We start from the raw sequence: 19020 nt of genomic DNA on the forward strand, positions 1-19020 counted from the left end.
TAACATGGCAAACTCTTAGAATCACAGACATGGGATGAACTTGAGAGTCTGCCTGGTTCAAACAGCCCCCCAGGCGGGTAGGGAAGGAGCTCCATCGAAGGCACCACGCTATCATGCGAGCCTCGTTTCATGCGCTCAAGAAGACTGTCAAGCCAGGGTGGGAAAATAGGCTCAAGGTGGTTAAGTAATTTTTCTAGACTCAGAAAGCCAGGAAAAAGCAGAAAGAGGAATCAAATCCAGGGTCTTCCATTTTCAGGAATGCTTTCCGCAGCATCTCAGATGGCTGGTCATGTGCACTCCCCTTGGGTACTTCTGGTATCAGCTCACTCCTTAACAAAGAAGTCCACTCTGGTGGGCAGGCTGAATCTTTACAAAATTTACCATATTTTTTTCTCTGAGTCACAAAGCTGTTTCTCCATAAATCCTGCTCATTGATTCCTGTTCTGCTTGCTAGAGCAAGAAGAGCAATTTAGCCCCTCTTTACAGGAAAATTCCTTCAGATGTTTAAGAACAGCTGTTATGTTTCCTCTGAGATTGCTTTTCCCCAAGCTACACATCCTCAGCTCTTTGAAGCATAGTTTCGCATGATTCCAGAACTCTCACAATTTTAAATGACCTCCTCTGGTGCTCCTGGGGAGGTCAAAGTGCGTTTTAATGGGGCGCCCAGACCCAAGCATGGTGACACTCACAGGGACTTGCCAGTGGGACTGAGTGGTTGTGAGCAGGAGCTCTGGTGGCAGTGAACCTGAGCTTCATTCTCATCCTCCCCACTCTCAGCTGAGTGTAGTGAGACAAGTGCTGAAAGCTCTCTGAGCCTCTTTCCTCATCGGTTCAATGGAAACAATAATGCCTACGTCAAAAGGCCATGATCAGAATTCGATGGGGAAACATCTGTAAGCGTTCAGTAACTGCTAGAGTGCTTTGTACATACTCAATTCATGGTAGTTCATTTTTTCTATTTCTATCTTGACAACGTATGCCTATTAGTCAGAGTAATATTGTGGTAATATTTTTAAAAGCCACATAAAACTATGGTCTCGTGTTAATATCAGATAAAACCTGTAAGCATTTATCCACGATCTGAAATCAGAATACATCTTTCACATGCTCTAATTGTACAATTTTCTTAAAAACCTACATGGAAGACTTTACTTTTACCTTTGTTCAATTTCATCTCTATTTTTCTTGCTTTTAATTCCAGCTCAGTTTCGTTCCATTCTGCAGTGCTGTTTCAAATGTTCATTCCATTAGTCTTGGTGTTACCCTTGTGCTTTCTGCAAATTTTTTGACTTCCTTCTATACACCTCACTGATTTAAAGCCAAAGACAGGGCAGGGTTAGTTGCAAGCCCTCCGACATACCATCAGGGACATCTTCTGGCATCATATTACTCTGTTAATCAGTACAGCTTGTGTATTGTAGCTCAACTAGCCATACATCCATCTCAAATGAGCCACATTCCTGGCCAAAATGATATCATAAAATAAATTTACTTCTTTATTTCTGTCTTTGTCAAGTAGTTTTTTTTTAATGTAAGCTTTTCAGCATCAACCTTAATTTCTGTTAGTATTTTTACTTACTTTTCAAGTAAATATTTTCCATCATTAACTTGTTTTAAAGGATTCTGCAATCTTTTCAGTTCTTCCTGTGAAAAAGAAAAGAAGTGTCTTACAAATTGATTGCATGTACTTATGGGTTATAATATTTCAGGACAACTGTTAACAAAATTGAGATAATCACCATTAAGAGTTCTGGGCTCTGCAATGGATAAGTGCTTAAACATACAATTTGATTCTTGATCAAATTAAAATACAATACTGCCACTCGAATTGTGTGATTTTTTTTTCCCATCACTAAAGATAATGTTTCCTGTTATTCTTCCAGAGTAAGGATGTGTTTATGTGGATCTATCCACACTCTTCCAAATTTACTCTGTTAACAGCATTTTGTTTGCCGGTTGCTGCGTGACGGACGCTAAGGGACATGAGATGGGTTTGGCCATTTAGCAAACATCCTCTCTTGTCTCTTGGTAACTCTTTTGGTAACCTCATCCCCGAGCCCCAGTGCTCAGACACATACATACACACAAACGTGCACACACTCCTGCTCTGAATGTCGGGCTTCCACAGTCCCCGTAATCCCATTGCCTCAGCTTCAGAGACATGAAAGAAGTTGGCCCAGGTTCCTGGTGAGACTGCCTGTCCCCAGTCTTGTTAGTCACAGCAGGATTTAAGGAAGATCCACAGAAGTCTGGTCCTGGGGAGACCACCATTCCTTGAGGTCACCCCACTGGTCTCACATCAGAAACTGCTGAAATGTCATGAGGAAGCCCCAATTAGCACTAATCACTCATTCGCCCCTAAAAGACCATCAGGACTGGTCTCAGCATGCTTCTAACCCACCAGACATCCACGTCTCCTAGGCCATCCCTAGGTCAATCCCCATTCCCCATTTGTTCAACTTCATACCACACTGTACATCAGCACATCCCATCCTCCCTCCAGTGACATAAGCAATAAATTCAGGTCATATAAAAGGTCAGGTTTAAAGCTACTTTTACACAGAAAGGAAATAGGGTGGATAAGAATCCTTAGATATTCTTGAAAACAAGAAGTGGATTTTTAGGTCGTGAACTTGCTCTTTCTCTCCCCCTGCATTACGATTAGGAGAGAGACTGAGCCGTCTTCTCTTACACATGCGCGTGATGTGTTTTCTTCTCCTCTTTTTCCCTGGGCATCTGGGGGGCAAGAAAGCGCGGGCTTTTGCACTCCGTGCCAGCTACTCTATTTGCCTTGGTTCCTTCATTTGCAGGGAGCTGTGGGGAGGGGGCAGGAGGGCTTTGATGCAGTACTTTATTCAATCTAACTGTCTACATTCTAGGAAATCATATTAAACATAAGGTCAATGACTAACAAGAGCTTTCTGAACAGCTGCTCTGCTGACAATTTGGAGGATTGATTTCATCATTTGGTTACTTAAGCTAACTATACAAAAGCACTTCAATTCAACTGGCCTGGAAGTTCCAAACTGCATCCTGTTTTCTGGGAAATGGATAGGAATTTGGCTTGCTCAATGGATCTTCGCCCAGAGTTTCACTCTTTGAGAAAGTTTTAATTTGCCATTAAAAACATATACAAATTGGTCTTTCTCATCATTGGTTTCTTCCCTTACTCTTCATTGTTTCTGGTTTCATATCTAAATGTGCCATTTCCCTGCTAGAAACCAACGCAGCTGCCTGGTGCTTTCAGATGGATTCCAGGACCTCAGCCACAGCCTGATTGTCTCTCCAGATGAAACTTCACCCAATCCTGAACTCCCATGCTCTCTTACTGGACATTCGAGGACAGCTGTGTCCCCAACTCTGCTACCGGCCCACTCTCATTCTTCCTTCAGAGGCCCCCCACATTTCCCTCTTCCATGGAGCCTTTCCTAACTTAGCATGAGGGCCTGGTACCTCATCCTGCTTCCTAGTGATCCCTGTTTTAGCAATGCCCCTTACCCACCCAGGCCCACCACTGAGCTCCTTGAGGTCAGAGATGGTGACTCACTCACCTTGAGGTGCCTTATTCCCCCAATGAAACATTTAGTTGGTACCTAATAAATATCTGTAGAATAAATGAATTGAATGCATTGATCTGACTGAGAGGAAAAGAAATCTTAGCAGCTCAATAGCCCCCAAATCCCAAGAAACTATATGTCCTCTGGTGACTTTTCTCTGTCTCTCCAGATACACTCACTCTCTCTTTTTTTTTACTCATTCTGTAGCTTTCTTTTTTATTTAACATTATATTTTTCCAGCTTTATTGAGGTGTAATTGACAATTATAAATTGTACATAATTAAGGTGTATATTTGACATTTGTACACCTTGTTAAATACTGCCACAATCAAGCTAATTAATACATCCATCATCTCACATATTTTTTTTTTGGTTGGAATAAACTTATTTCATCTGTCTATAAACAAGGTGTGTAATAGTTACGGCATTTTTAAAATGCATATTACATCAGGTGAGTTAGACGGTATCCCAGATGTAACAAAAAACAGAAAAAGAAATGGACAAATTAGTAACAAGACTACCATTTTCTTTTCTTTTTTCTGTGTGTGAGTATGGTGAGAACACCTAAGATCTACCCTCTTAGCGCATTTCGGGTTCCCACTGCAGTACTGTTAAATAAGTACACTGTTGCACATTACATCTCCAGAATTTACTCATCTTGCATAACTGACACTTGGTCCCCCTTGACTTCCCATTTATACTCTTTGCTCATCTCCACTCTCCTCTGTGCTCCAGGGGACTCAAAATTAGACTTTATCAAGCAAACCTCTTAGTTTTGTGGCTCTGGATAGGGTTTGAGCAGTGGAAGGCACTGGCACGAGATCAGAGGGGAACAGAAGAGAGCAGCTGGAGGATTTATTCTGTTCCCCTCTCTTTCTAGAGCACAGGTTGGCGTCACTGAAGGCCACAGCTTCCGTGGGACGGCCTCTGCCACTTGGCCATTGTTGCCACATTCCCGTAACTGCTCCCTTTTCTCACCCCTCCCAGACATTTCTTTCCCACTGTTCCCTTCCCTCCTCTTTCGCTTCCAGTTTTTGCTAGCCCCAGATGCTCCACCATCCCCCGTGGTCCTCCCTACACCCTGCCCATATCCACAGGCACATCCTTCACCCTCTTCAGTGAGTCCTCTGTCTTCTCCCTGAACTCTGGCTCATAAGTCTCAAAGATCGTAAGTTTGCTTTTGTTTGCCCTATCCTTGCAATTCATTTTCTATAATCCAACAAATTCAATTAATAGTATTAACTAATTACATTAATTAACAGAAGAACATGTTTTTCTGATGGCTGTTCCCTATCAGAGAAGTTGTCCCAACTCAAGGGCCTAACCTCAATTTTCTGGCTCAGTTTGACTCACCAGGTAAGGGGACAATTTCTACCATGCTTGATTTAACTTTTTTGACATCTGGCTAAGCCCCTCTGCAAGTACAAGTGAATTACTCAAGTATAACCCAGACAGAGAGCATTCCCTATTCCTTAATCTCATTTTTCCAAATGAAATCTGTGCTGTGAGTGCCTGTGAACTGTAGGCTGTACTATTAGCGGGAATAATTGACTGCTTGCCAAAATAAGCCCATGCTTCCCACTGTCATTAGAACTGTTCCGAAGTCACTTAGGTGTGAACCCTTACGCTGGATGGTGGATTCTGGATCTTGTTCTTTTGTGTCTGGCTTCCCCCTCCCACTTTAATCCTGCAGGTTCTTCTCCTGTCACAAACAGGAGAGTACAGCTAAGAGGCTAGACGAGCTCTGCTCTGCGGCCACTTAGCCGGCCGCGTAACCTGACCACTAACAAAACACTCTTCTTGGTTTTTTTTTTTTTTTTTTTCCCTGTTCCTGCTACTTCTACTGTCTAAACAAGCAGGGTATGTTCTTTGGACAAGATTAAAATCAGAAATCCACTCAAAATTGCTTTTTCTCTAAAGTGCACTTGCGGCTAAATGGCAAACTTTTAACTTTTCCAACTTATGTACTGGCCATTTTATTCTCAGCATATCCCGGAGCACTTAAGGTAACTTAAAACACGTGAACACAATCTGCAATTTGCTTCATTGTGTAGCTATAGGTGACAAAGCCTGTACCACTTACACACGTCATTTTTGAGCTGGGAATAATTTCGTATTAACCTAAGGGTAAGTATTTAACAAAAGGTAAAAGCCAAAATTACTTTGACCCTTTTGACTATTCAATCATTCAGTTAAACATCACCAGGCTTCCTCAATCTCCTCCTATCACCACCCCATCACCCTTTTTTTAATGGAAGTGTAACAAGGGCACTAAAAAAGGGGTTACTAATGTTTGCATAATTTGGAAAAGTAGAAGACATAAAATCTATACTAATTTTAGCCCTGCATCATTAAACATGAAATATTGATTATTGCTCTTTGCAACAGAATTTATGAAGCTAGCTAGGCTGCTGGGTCCACATAAAGTGATTCTGATGCTCTGCCCTCGGACCTCAGTGGCTGTAAATGATGTTCCTTGGTGACAGCTGGGAGACTGGCATTCTGATCCACAGCCTTAAGAGATACATTTCCCAGATTAGACCAGGAATGACCCAGCTGCACAGCCCAACTTCAGAAAATTAAATTGGAGGGAGTCCAAACCTCTGTTGAAATAACTGTGTGAATTACAGTGCTTCCCTGGGCCTTGTTATAATGTAAATGTGCTTTACAATTTACTGCATTTCCCTCCTACCCCTGCTATGAATATGGGCATTAATAGTCATCTCATATATTTAAAGGCAAAAAGGCATCAAAAATAAAAATGCAACATTCATGTTTTCTCCCTTTGGAAAGCAAAGACTAAACTCCTTTGTCTCTCTCCCTCTTTTTTTTTTTTTTTTTGCCGTTTTTTGCAAAAAGAGTATACATTTTGTTTATGTATTATGCATTAATGTTTTTTATGGCTGACAGACCTGTAAATTTCAGGCAGGGCAGTTACCTTGCAGCTGAACATGAATTTCTTTGGGAGGAAAAAAAAATGGCTAATAGGACATCAACAGCTCATTTAAAGGCTTCATTCAGGTAAGTTATGGGCACATGAGGCATATATGAGGTAGTAGAGTTCAAAAGAGATTTGATTTGCCTATTTCTAGCCCTTTAAGAACATTCTGAATGTCCGATGAGATGCAGAGGTGCTGTGGTTTTATGGTGACAATCACTGAGTGAGGTGATACTGGCCTCACTATGTAAGGTCTCAGTAGCATGATTATTTATTGCCTCATACACAGTGAAAATTACAAACTTATACACATACAATATGATCATGGGAACTGCTGTAATAGCTCATTCTTTATTCTTGTTTGACCAACCAGGCTATGTTTGTAGGCATGAGGACATAAATGCCTTTGACCGCCAAATCTGAGGGTGCCAAACACCTGAGCTCATTTGAACACATGCCAAAGAGAAACATTCTACATGAAAATCCAATTATGACCATTTAAGTCATTGGTCACCTTGGATCTGAGATGATTTCAGTTGCTAAGAGTCTCCTGGAAGTAGATGGCGGGGGAGGGTACCAACTTGGAAGGGTACACTTACAACCTGATCACCCAAGTCCATCCCATGCCCTAATTTGAATAAGCACCTACAACTCCATCCGGCTGTACTAGAAAGCCCCAGTGGACCCAGAACTGTCAGACAGGGGAAGCCTGCCCAATGTTATGTTGAAAAATATCCGTTAGGCTTAAGTGTACCCCTTCTCCTTTCCCTAAGTGTGCATAATGTTCTCAAGAACTTTTGCTAGTTTTAAATCACAGGCATTCTAAGGTTACTGTTACAGAATGAACTCATTACAAAAAGTCTTAACCACTTCTACTAAATCTAGGAAATAAGAAAGTAAAACGCTATTAGTAATAATTTTAAATTGGTCACTCTATTGTTATTTCAGCTTGTAAATCAACTATACTTTCATGAAAAAAAAAGTTATTTCAGCTTAACACTAGGACAACCATGAAAACTCAACTGAGACTGAAATACTAGGTTCAACTACTAGGGTGTAGATATTTTTGCATCTTGTATATTTCTGCTTTTTGAAAAAAAATTCTAGATACCACATTTCAAGCAGAAAACTCAAATACACGTATACATACAAGCCAGCAAATAAACACGTGTCAGAATGCAAACCGAATAGCAAAGGTGGAAGGGTAAGCCCATACACCAACTCCAGGTGTCCTGTGCCAAAGGACACAAAAACAAAGTGCAAGCAATCAGAACACATAACTCCCAAATCAGTTATACCTGATTCTAGAATGCCCTTCAACGCAGTGTAGCAAATGCTGTTCAGATTAGATTTTTTGTTTAGTCCAATTGGAAAACGAGTTTGCATTTCTTATGCATTCACCAAGTGACTGTGATGAAGGAACTCAAATGCATGCTGGGAAGAGCTCTCCTATCATGCTCTGCAGCACGTCAGGCCTGCCCATCTCACCTTTTCTGCTCCCTCCACTACCAGCCGTGTTCAGGAGCATACTGACATCACCAGGACTGGGTTGCATTGGGTTGCCTAACTGCTTTTCTTTAAGTGCATTTCCAGTCATTTAACGTTCCTGTTCATAAACCCTACTGCCAGTGTGAACAAAAATAATTATTAGGGTTAAAAATACTGTTGATCTCCTAACCCCAGTATTGCTCTTTCTAAAACTTCTGAAATTCTTTAAAAAGTTCACCGCAAATGCAATTTTGTGTATTTTAATATTTCCTTCCACAGCTAATTGTGTGTCATTTCTTTGAACTACTGTTATTACTACTAACGTTTATTGAATTTTACTAGGTGCCAGGCACTTTGCGTAAATTCTCTTTTAAAAATTATGGCTGCAGTCCCATAAAAATAGCAAAAGATGCAATCGTTATTCCCATGATCTGAATAAGAAAACAGACTCCAAGAGATTAAGTAATTTGACCAAGGTCTTAAAGGAGAAATGGCATGCCAATCAAAGCAATCTGATTCCAGAATCTAAACTTCATCCTCTTCACTCTTTCCTCATGAATGACGTGGAGCCTGCAACAGCGTGAGCAGCCGCGATATAGCACGGATGGTGCCTGTAAAAAAGAAGTCGGAATGTTCTCTGCAAAGTACTCAGACTTCTTATCTGAACCAGATGTACCATCTACCCACTGTGTGACCTTAGATAACCGACTGACTCCCTGGCATCTCGCTTTCATCATTTCTGAAACGATGACAATGTCTACTACACAGTGTTTTGTGAGGATCCACGAAAATAACATATTTTAAAGTGTTTTACATACAATAAATTGCCAGCCACCCATAAAGACATTCCTTAAGTGCCTGTTTTACTATAGACTACAATTATGTCTCTCTTGTCTTGTCATTCCTGTGGTGCCCACCTCTGCTCCATTCTAGCTGCGTGATCTTGGGCTGGGTGAACCCTCTGAGCCTCAGTTTCATCACCCTTAACATGCAGACACTAATTGTACCAAATTCCAAGCGCTACTATGAGACTTGATGATTAAAAACTCATGTAAATCATTCAGTCTTGCACTGGGTACATAGTAGGTGCTCAGTATGTTTGTTATTTTCATTATTCTTAAATGTTTATTAGTGTTCTCTCTCCAGCCCCTCCAAAACATAGGTGTGCACCTCGACACCTTCTCCTGGCTCACTCTAAACCCGTTTCCCATTAGTCACCCAGCTCTGCCAATTCGACTTCCTAATCATCTCCACAGCATACCCTTTCTGTTTCCACTGCCCTTTGTTAAGGACTTATCACCTGCTGGAATAAGCAACCCCAAATGCTAACCTCGTCCTTAAGTCCATCACCTGCTTGAAACACTTCTCACCTCTCCTCTCCTAGCAGATAGAGCCCTTACCCCGGGGCCTGCCAAGATTTCACTGAGATTCTGTGTGACCGGCCCCATCTGTTCCTCCAACCCCCTTCCCTGACTACCCCACGCTCCACTCCACTTAATCCTCCTGGAGCATCAACATGTCATTAAAACCCCAACTGAAGATCGGGCATTCCAAAACTGGGAATGAGTCAGTCCATGCATTAGTTGAAATAAAACGATGAAGATATTTTTAAAAACAGAAACAAAATAGTAATAATGCATTATAGTGCATATGTTATCCTCAAATAATACAGCATCATCTCAATTATCTGGAGAGTGGTCCCTCAGAAAACACTGCACTACATGGAACACAGCTGGATGTAAGGTCCTCTGAGTTCCAAACACCCCTCCCACAGTCCCTGAACCCACCCATTTCACCTGTAAAGTCTTCATTTAGGGTTTTCTTTAGAAAACAATTCTTTAGCAAATTTAATCTTATTGTTTCCTAACTTGCAGCAAATAAAAGAATTCAAAAGGATGAGATTATCAGAAGTTGTGAGGTGAGCTGTTCTCAGACTAGATGTGGGAGGAAGAGACAGAGAAACTAAAAAGTAGATCCTGAGCTATATTTTCACTTTACATATGAAGGAAGATTCTTACTGCCTGGAATGTTGCCTTCTCTTGAAAACTTCCTGGAAGTTTCCCCCTCTCAAAGTAAATGTTGCTTCTCTGAAATCTTGTGTGAATGTGTTATGCTCAGCATCGCCCTTATATTGCCCGTATTTTATTTTTCTTAATATCACCTAAGCGTTTAAGGGTAGAATTTATTTTTTTCATTGAACTTTTAAAGTATCTTTCAAACTTGCAAATCCTACTTATGAACTTAGCAAACTGGGGTGTGCAGGCAACAGGCCAGGGGCACACAGAGCTTAAGATTAGGGCGCATTTTCCAGGGGTTCATTTTTACTTCATGGATAACAAATGCATGATTTTAGAACAAAGTCCAAAGTTTGTGTTAATTTTAAACTGAAAACAGAAGGCCTAATATAAAGGTTAGGTTTCTATATGGCTATTTCTTCCCACATCCCCTAACAATAATATCCATGCTAAGCATTTTCTGCTTTCAATACTTCTGGGTGAGAATTTGATACATACTACCCTAGTCAGGAAGGAAAGTGAGTATCATGTGTTTTTAAAATTAAGACTGCTGGCAGGTGTGCAACAGTATGATTTCTAGCAATGCTGGATGCAATTCCAAAAATTCTGTACTTGTAAGGGTAACATTGTTCTTTTTGACACCGTGGGACTTTATTTCTAGTTCTCTTAGGCACTCCTTGGTTGTGGAAGGGGGAAGGGGAACCCATGTATATCTGTCCATATGAGATCAAATGAAAAAGGCATAATATACTTAGGGAAGGGAAAACTTACTTCTATACCTGACTGCCCACCAGACCCAGTGGACGCTGAACTTTCTGGGCTTGGATTATGACTTCACGAGTACATCAAGTATGATAAATCTAGCATCCAGCATAATTCTGGACACAGCAATAACTTCGGTGTTAAGAGGAATATTCAATAAATATTCATTAAAAGATGAAAGATTCCACGTATAAGTGATATCATATGATATTTGTCTTTCTCTGTCTGGCTTACTTCACTTAGTATGATAACTTCTAGGTCCATCCATGGTGCTGAAAATGGCATTATTTCATTCTTTCTTACGGCTGAGTAGTATTCTATATACATATATAGATATAGACACACACACATACACACACACACACACACACACACACACACATCTTTATCCAGTCATCTGTCGATGGACATTTAGGTTGCTTCCATGTCTTGGCTATTGTAAATAGTGCCGCTATGAACACTGGGGTGCATGTATCTTTTCAAATTAGAATTTTCTCCAGATATATTCCCAGGAATGGGATTGCTGGATCATATGGTAATTAAATGGAGGCCACAACACAGAAAGCATGAAACTGAAAACAGAACTTGAGAAAGAACATGAAGAAGAGGTGCTGCAAGTCAGCATGCCTCCCTTTTGCATTTATTCATGGTGTCACTCACGACTTAGTAAAAATATAATCATCTGTGTCAGGCACTGTGCTAGGGATGAGGACACAAGGGGGCCAGGGAAGAAGACAAGCAGACACAGACCTGTCCTCCTGCCCCTTGAAAGGGCCAAAACAACCAGAGGAGGAAAGATGAGTGTTAAGTAGCCAAGGAGTTGTCTAAGACTGTTTTTACTCAAAAACTGGTTCAAACATTTTGACATTCAGGACTGAAGGCAGATCAGTGAAATAAGCCTGACTCTTGTGTGTGTGACAAGAGAGCCTGAAAGCTGATGTCCCAAGAGGCCCAAGGAAAGGAGGTGAATGGCTCCATGTGCTCCTGGTGGGGCACGGGCTCCTTCTGGCCAGCTTGAATGGCATGCCTGCCTGCAGAGAGTGGAGAGGGCGGTGGGAATGGCACCGAAGTTGAAATGCAAAGTTCCAAGGTATGGATTAGGGGCTTGCTCCATAAGGATGACCTTTATTGAGGGAGATGGAGACAAAGCAGGCAGACAGACAAGGCAACAGAAGATGGTGTGTCCACATCTGCTTTGCCATGTGATGAGCCATGACACCATTACAAATAAGAATGCCTATTTACTCCTTCCATATTATAACTACTAACAGCTGAGTACCACATATGGCTAGCAACACCAAAGGCAGATCATGCAGAAGAATAAAGCTTCCTTCCATAGACTATCCATTCTAAGACAACCGTTAATTTTCTTGAATAGAGAAAACCATATGGAAGGACAAATATTACAGAAGGGCAACTAAACAGAGCATCACTTTTCAAAACCAGAATAAATTCCCAATGAGATGACTTTATTCTGGTCGTATAAGAAATTCCCCATTATTAGATTCATACCATTACATTTCATGAATTTAGTGATTGCCCAAATTGCTTCATAACAAGCGTGTGAACAACTTGGTAAGTAATTTATTCTAAACCAAGATATGTCAGAATTGATATTTCTCCTTCAAAGAGCTACAGCAGAATGTTCAGAAGGAACACTAAAGTCCCAAAGAGGAAATTAAACTTCAGTTGAGTTCCCTGTTATTAGAACTACTGTTACATCTTTTAGACACTCAAGATATAATGACACTGTTACCTTAAAACCAAGAGGAAATAAACAGGGGAAAAAGGGGTGGTTTTCTAAAGGTGAAAGACGAGGAAGAAAAGAGGAGACAGAGTAAGAAATTATTGGAACAAAATATGGACTGGCGTCTCTGCTATTCCAGGTTATTAAACTTACAAATGTTGTCACCTCCCCTGCACAGCTCACTCCACGCCCATCCCCAACCTGGTGACGAGACCACACATCTCTCTTCTCCACTAAATTGCCTTACTGATCATCACTTAGCCCTCCCCATTCAATATGAAATCATCACTCTCAGTACCTGTAAAATCTGCAAATTGAGGACTCCACCCTGAACTCTCCAATGACTGTGTTCTTAGACTTCATACACACCTGCTCTGTAGCTTCCATATTCTCACCTGTGTTGGGAAGCTCTTTTGCAAATGCATTCCCTCTTTGATAAAACATTTATACCATACTCTTTGGGTAAATGTTTCTCCTTTACCATGTGGAAATCTGGTAGAATCTTCTTTGAGGAATGCTCCCAGCCAGAATCTTTGAGAAAAACCTGTTGCACACAATAGGTTCCATTCAGCTAGCACTTGTTTAGAGTCCATTCTGGACCTGGTCATTCTCTGCGGTCAAGCAGCTTTGAAGTACTAAGATGGGGAGACAGCCAAGGAACCCACACATCACATTTATTTATTTTTTTTAACATTTTTTTATTGAGTTACAGTCATTTTACAATGTTATGTCAAATTCTAGTGTAGAGCACAATTTTTCAGTTATACATGAACATACATATATTCATTGCCACATTTTTTTTTTGCTGTGAGCTACCATAAGATCTTGTATATATTTCCCTGTGCTATACAGTGTAATCTTGTTTATCTATTCAACAATTTTGAAATCCCATCTGTTCCTGCCCACCCTCCACCCTCCTGGCAACCACAAGTTTGTATTCTATGTCTATGAGTTTGTTTCTGTTTTGTATTTATGTTCTTTTTTTTTTTTTTTAGATTCCACATATGAGCAATCTCATATGGTATTTTTCTTTCTCTTTCTGGCTTACTTCACTTAGAATGACATTCTCCTGGGACATCCATGTTGCTGCAAATGGCATTACGTTGCCATTTGATGGCTGAATAGTATTCCATTGTATAAATATACCACATCTTCTTTATCCAGTCATCTGTTGATGGACATTTAGGCTCTTTCCATGTCTTGGCTATTGTAAATAGTGCTGCTATGAACATTGGGGTGCAGGTGTATTTTTGAAGTAGGATTCCTTCTGGATATATGCCCAGGAGCAGGATTCCTGGGTCATATGGTAAGTCTAGTCCTAGTCTTTTGAGGAATCTCCATACTGTTTTCCACAGTGGCTGCACCAAACTGCATTCCCACCAGCAGTGTAGGAGGGTTCCCTTTTCTCCACAGCCCTACCAAATTACCCAGGACATATTTCACAGAACTAGAACAAATCATAATAAAATTCATATGGAACCACAAAAGACCTAGAATTGCCAAAGCATTACTGAAGAAAAACAAAGAGGCTGGAGGAATAACTCTCCCAGACTTCAGACAATACTAAAGAGCTACAGTCATCAAGACAGCATGGTATTGGTACAAAAAACACACATATGGACCAATGGAACAGAATAGAGAGCCCAGAAATGAACCCACAAACTTTTGGTCAACTCATCTTCGACAAAGGAGGCAAGAATATACAATGGAATAACGACAGTCTCTTCAGCAAATGGTGTTGGGAAAACTGGACAGCAGCATGTAAATCAATGAAGCTAGAACACTCCCTTACACCATGTACAAAAATCAACTCAAAATGGATTAAAGACCTAAACATAAGGCAAGATACAATAAACCTCCTAGAAGAAAACATAGGCAAACATTATCTCACTTACATCTCAAAAATGTACTCTTCGGGCAGACTACCCAAGCAATAGAAATAAAAGCAAGAATAAACAAATGGTACCTAATTAAACTTACAAGCTTCTGCACAGCAAAGGAAACCATAAATAAAACAAAACGACAACCTACGGAATGGGAGAAAATTTTTGCAAACGACAAAACCGACAAAGGCTTGATCTCCAGACTACATAAGCAGCTCATATAATATAATAAGAAAAAAACAAACAACACAATCCAAAAATAGGCATAAGACCTAAACAAGCAATTCTCCAAGGAAGACATACAAATGATCAAAAAGCACATGAAAAAATGCTCAATATCACTAATTATCAGAGAAATGCAAATCAAAACTACAATGAGGTATCACCTCACACCACACGTCACATTTAAAGGCCATTATAATATATTGCAGCATTTCCCCAGATGCAAGGTGAGAGAGACCAAATGCATTCTGGGACACTCCCTTTAGGGAAAAGAGTCCTGACATTCCTTCCTCACCCATCCTACACACAGAATAGTCAAGATGCTCACTCTGTAAGAAGGTCTTGAAAATATCAGTGGAAATGGTTATAAGCTTTAACAGGCCTTGGAATCCAATTAGCTACAATTTTGTGGTGGCTTAATAATTTATGATCATTGCAAATTCATTAGATTATAATTCACCACAGCCCAAACTATGGATTTCCTGCTATCTTTAAAAACATGCATTCTCAAGATGAAGCATGGAATTGTCTATGTTCATTGCTACCAAAATAGTCTAATTTTAACAATTCAGAATGCATCCCATTACTTAAACCTGGATCATTTGGAGGTTTTTCCCTGTTGATGCAAAGACATAAACCTAAGAGCGTTACACCAGCTCATTAAGCCTTCCAATTTCAGCAGCTGTCTGGTATTAGGTGAAAGTAATCTACTGTGTGTGCTTAAATGGTCCCTGTTCACCTTTTCCTCTGCTCCACAAACAAAAGCACATCCAGAGAATATACACATACGTGTACATGTACACCACACACACAAACACTTTCACAAAAAATATAGTTTGGTGAATTACTATGATGCAAATTCCTAACACCATCTCCTTAGTCAAGACATACAACTTCACCAAACGTGTCAAAGCCCCTTCACACACCCATCTTGATTACAACTCCCTCCCGCAGTCCCTCCAGAACTACCTTTACCACAACTTATATAGTAACCACTTTCTTACATTTTGCTAGTTTTCTTACCCAGTTGTGCATTCTTAACTACTATTGTCTAACCTTGCCCATTTAAAAAAATTTTTGAGGGATAATTATAGATTCACAGGAAGTTGCAAAAAAATGTACAGGGTGGTTCCAAGCACCATTCACTCTTTTCCTCCAATGTTAACATCCTGTATAGCAGTTGTACTATAAGCACCAAGAAATTAATATTGATACAATTTACAGAGCTTATTCGAATTTCATCAATTATATACTCACTCATTTGTGTGTGTATGTGTTTATAGTGCTATGCAATTTTTATCATGTATGTAGCTTTGGGTAACCACCACCACAATCAAGACAGAGAACTCTTAGATCACCACAAGTTTCCCTTATACTAACCCCCTTATAGCCACAACCATCTCCGCCCCTCTCAAATCTTACCCCTGGCAACTATTAATCTGTTTTATATTTCCATAATTTATTCCAAGAATATTCCAGAGTGGATCTATAAATCATGTAACCTTTGGAGAGACTTTATCACACAACATAATTTCCTTGAGGTCTATTTACACTGTTGTATGTATTAATACACAGACTTTTTATTGTTGAGTAGTATGCCATGGTACAGATGTATTACAGTTTGTAACCAGTCACCCATTGAAGAACATTTAGGCTGTTTCCAATTTCTGGCTATTATGAATAAAGCTGCTATGAACATTCATGTATAGATGTTTGTGTAAACACAACTTTTTATTTCTCTGGGATAAATGCCAAAGAATGCGATTTCTGGGTCATATGGTTAGTGCATTTTTAATTTTAGAAAAGATTGTTGAACTACTGTCCAGAGTGACTGTGTTCTACAGTTGCACTGTGGTACATGAGTTAGCCTGTTTCTCTGCACTGTTGCCAACATTTTGTTTTTCCCATTTAAAAAAAATGTGATGTGTACTTGAATTTCTTTTCATTTACAGATTCCTGCTCCATCTCTTTCTGTTCCTAAAAATATGTTTGTTGAAAAACCCAGGCAAGTTGAACTACAGAGTTTGCTAGTCTGGATTTTACTGATTTATATGTTCATGGTGAAGTTCATGCATGCAGCTGTACCTAGAGGCTTGATCAGGTTTTAGTTCGATCCCTTTGGCAAAGATTTAGATAGTGGAGTGTTCCTTCATCAGGAGGCTCATAACGGTCTGATGGTCTCTACATCTCTGATGATAGCAACCACTGAAGCTCACAGCTTAGCCTACATCTGTTAAGTGAGAGTGGTGGGTTGCAAAATGATTGTGTGCTAATTACATGATTTTATTGTAGTTATTATATAAAATAATTCTATAAAGAGACCTTTCTTTATTTACTATTTGCTTACCCACTGGTAAATTGATATAGAAGAAGCAGGATAAATCCTGATTATTTTCTTTTAGTTTTCAAGATGAAGTGGTTCTCTGTCATCCTGCAATGTGGCAAGGTAGGAATTCATGAACGTAAACAAGTTTGATGGGGTTTTTTCCTTATTATTAAATATTAGGTATTTTAATTATTATTGTTTTTTCTTATTATTAAAACTCAAATTGTTCCATTTTGGAGCAGTGGGAACTCCTTCCAATTGACTCCTGAGTCCTGATAGTCCTCTGATAGCTTCCTGGCTACTTGCTCTGACAAAATAATCCAGGCTTATACATTTCCTGCCACAGACCAGGAATCAGCTATTTATTCAAGAAGCCCTGATTGCTTTTAGTGGGAAATGGTATTTTAATATCATAATCTGGGCAGTAGGAATGCTCATTATCACTGCACTGGTCATTATTTCAAGGACTTTTCAGCAGACAGAGCTAGGATATAAAATAAAATACCTCATGGGCTCACACTGAGATTTCCAATTCAATTTCAGGACTGCAGAGTTTTAACTTAACCTCTTTCATAAATGTCTCTATTTCCATTTCCCACACAGAAGTCCTGGTTCTCAAGGACATAGGAGGTAATAGAATTAGAATACTGCGTAATTACTCATTCCATAATTACACTATACACATAGAACTGACACTTGTAACATCGCTAAGACTGCTACCACCCACTAGGATCACTAAAAACAATAAAGATTTTTACATTTTTAAATTTTCTATCCCTCCCTTCTTTTAATTTTTTATTGTGTCTACATTGTTGCATATGGCTCTTTCCGATTGTCTCTCTTTCTGATCCTTATTTCAATCTTAATTTTTCAGTAAGTTTGTATTTAACACATCCCACCATTCCGTCAGCTCATGTCTCTCTAGTCATTTTGGTTGTCTGAAGCTTTTTCTCTAGTAAATTCCTCGTAGAAACAAAGTTCCCTAGTTCTGTAGGAGTCCGTATTGAAGGAGTTCAGCCCATCAGCTGAACATGCCACCTCAAAACATGCTGCTATGTTATACTGATTATTTTGAATTGAAAGCACTTGAAAAACAGCAAATGTAGGGAGAGGCTTTCTCTGAAGTCCCCTTGTCTGCTTGAAGACAGATTCTCCAAAAGGAACCGAACTATTATAAATCCCTTCTCTGGGAGCTTCAACAACCTGAGAAGATTGACTCTCATTATTGGAGAGAAGACTTGATGTCCACAGCACACCCAAACTTTGTCACGCATTATCCTATCTTGCACTTATTCTTCTAAGAGCCCATTCATCTTCCCTAAAAATCATCTGCCCTCCTAAGTCGCCTAAAGCTCCCCTCCCCTTCCCTTATTAAGAGGGTGTATAAACTCTCAAAACTCACTGTCTTTATGAGGACTCACTTTTTTTCCCCTGTGCTGCCCCTGTGCATGTAAGATTAAAATTTAATAGATTTTTATTTATTGTATTAGTTGTCTCCTGTTAATCTGCTTATTGTCAGCTTATTTCATAGCCCCAGTTATCAAGCCTTGGAGGGCAGAGGGGACTCCTTCCTCCCCTACAGTGCTCTTTATACTTGGAAGTTTTGCTTCCAAGTATATAAAATCTTTGGAACACATTTCCTTCCTTGAGTATCTTAAATATGTTACCCTATTTTCTTTGGACTAGTAAAAAATCTGATGATGATCTTTTTTCCCTTATAAGTCTCATGTTCTTCTTGCCTAGATATCCAATGGCTGTTTTTCTTTTTCCTTTTAGTTGAAAAAGTTTGCTAGAATATGTCTGGGTATTTGTTACTTGGTATTTGTTACACAGGGTCCTCCTTCAAAGCGTAGTTTCAAAGCACTTCCAAATAAAAATTTCTTTATTTCAGGAGAGTTTTCCTGGTGAATTGTAATTTTATTATTTGGCTGCCTAGCTTTGAGTTTCTTCTTTAGGGATTGAGTATGTTGGATCTTCCTTGCATGTCTTCAGTGTTCATCATATTCTCTCAAACCTTTTTCTCTTTTCCTTCATTTCTTTTTGATTTTAAGCTTTTTTTTTTTTTTTTTTTTTTTTGCTTTT

General features: G+C 39.6%; 1 protein-coding gene across 1 annotated transcript in view; it reads right to left on the reverse strand.

The window, feature by feature from the left end:
- IQCJ (IQ motif containing J) overlaps positions 1-19020 on the reverse strand; it is a 163396-nt gene that overhangs the window by 16125 nt on the left and 128251 nt on the right. Inside the window, exon 2 of the mRNA XM_032483079.1 lies at positions 1580-1644. Coding sequence (XP_032338970.1) covers positions 1580-1644 — 65 coding nt within the window. The remainder of the gene's footprint in view (positions 1-1579; positions 1645-19020) is intronic.

This window comes from Camelus ferus, chromosome 1 (assembly GCF_009834535.1).
Source record: "Camelus ferus isolate YT-003-E chromosome 1, BCGSAC_Cfer_1.0, whole genome shotgun sequence".
NCBI lineage: Eukaryota > Metazoa > Chordata > Mammalia > Artiodactyla > Camelidae > Camelus > Camelus ferus.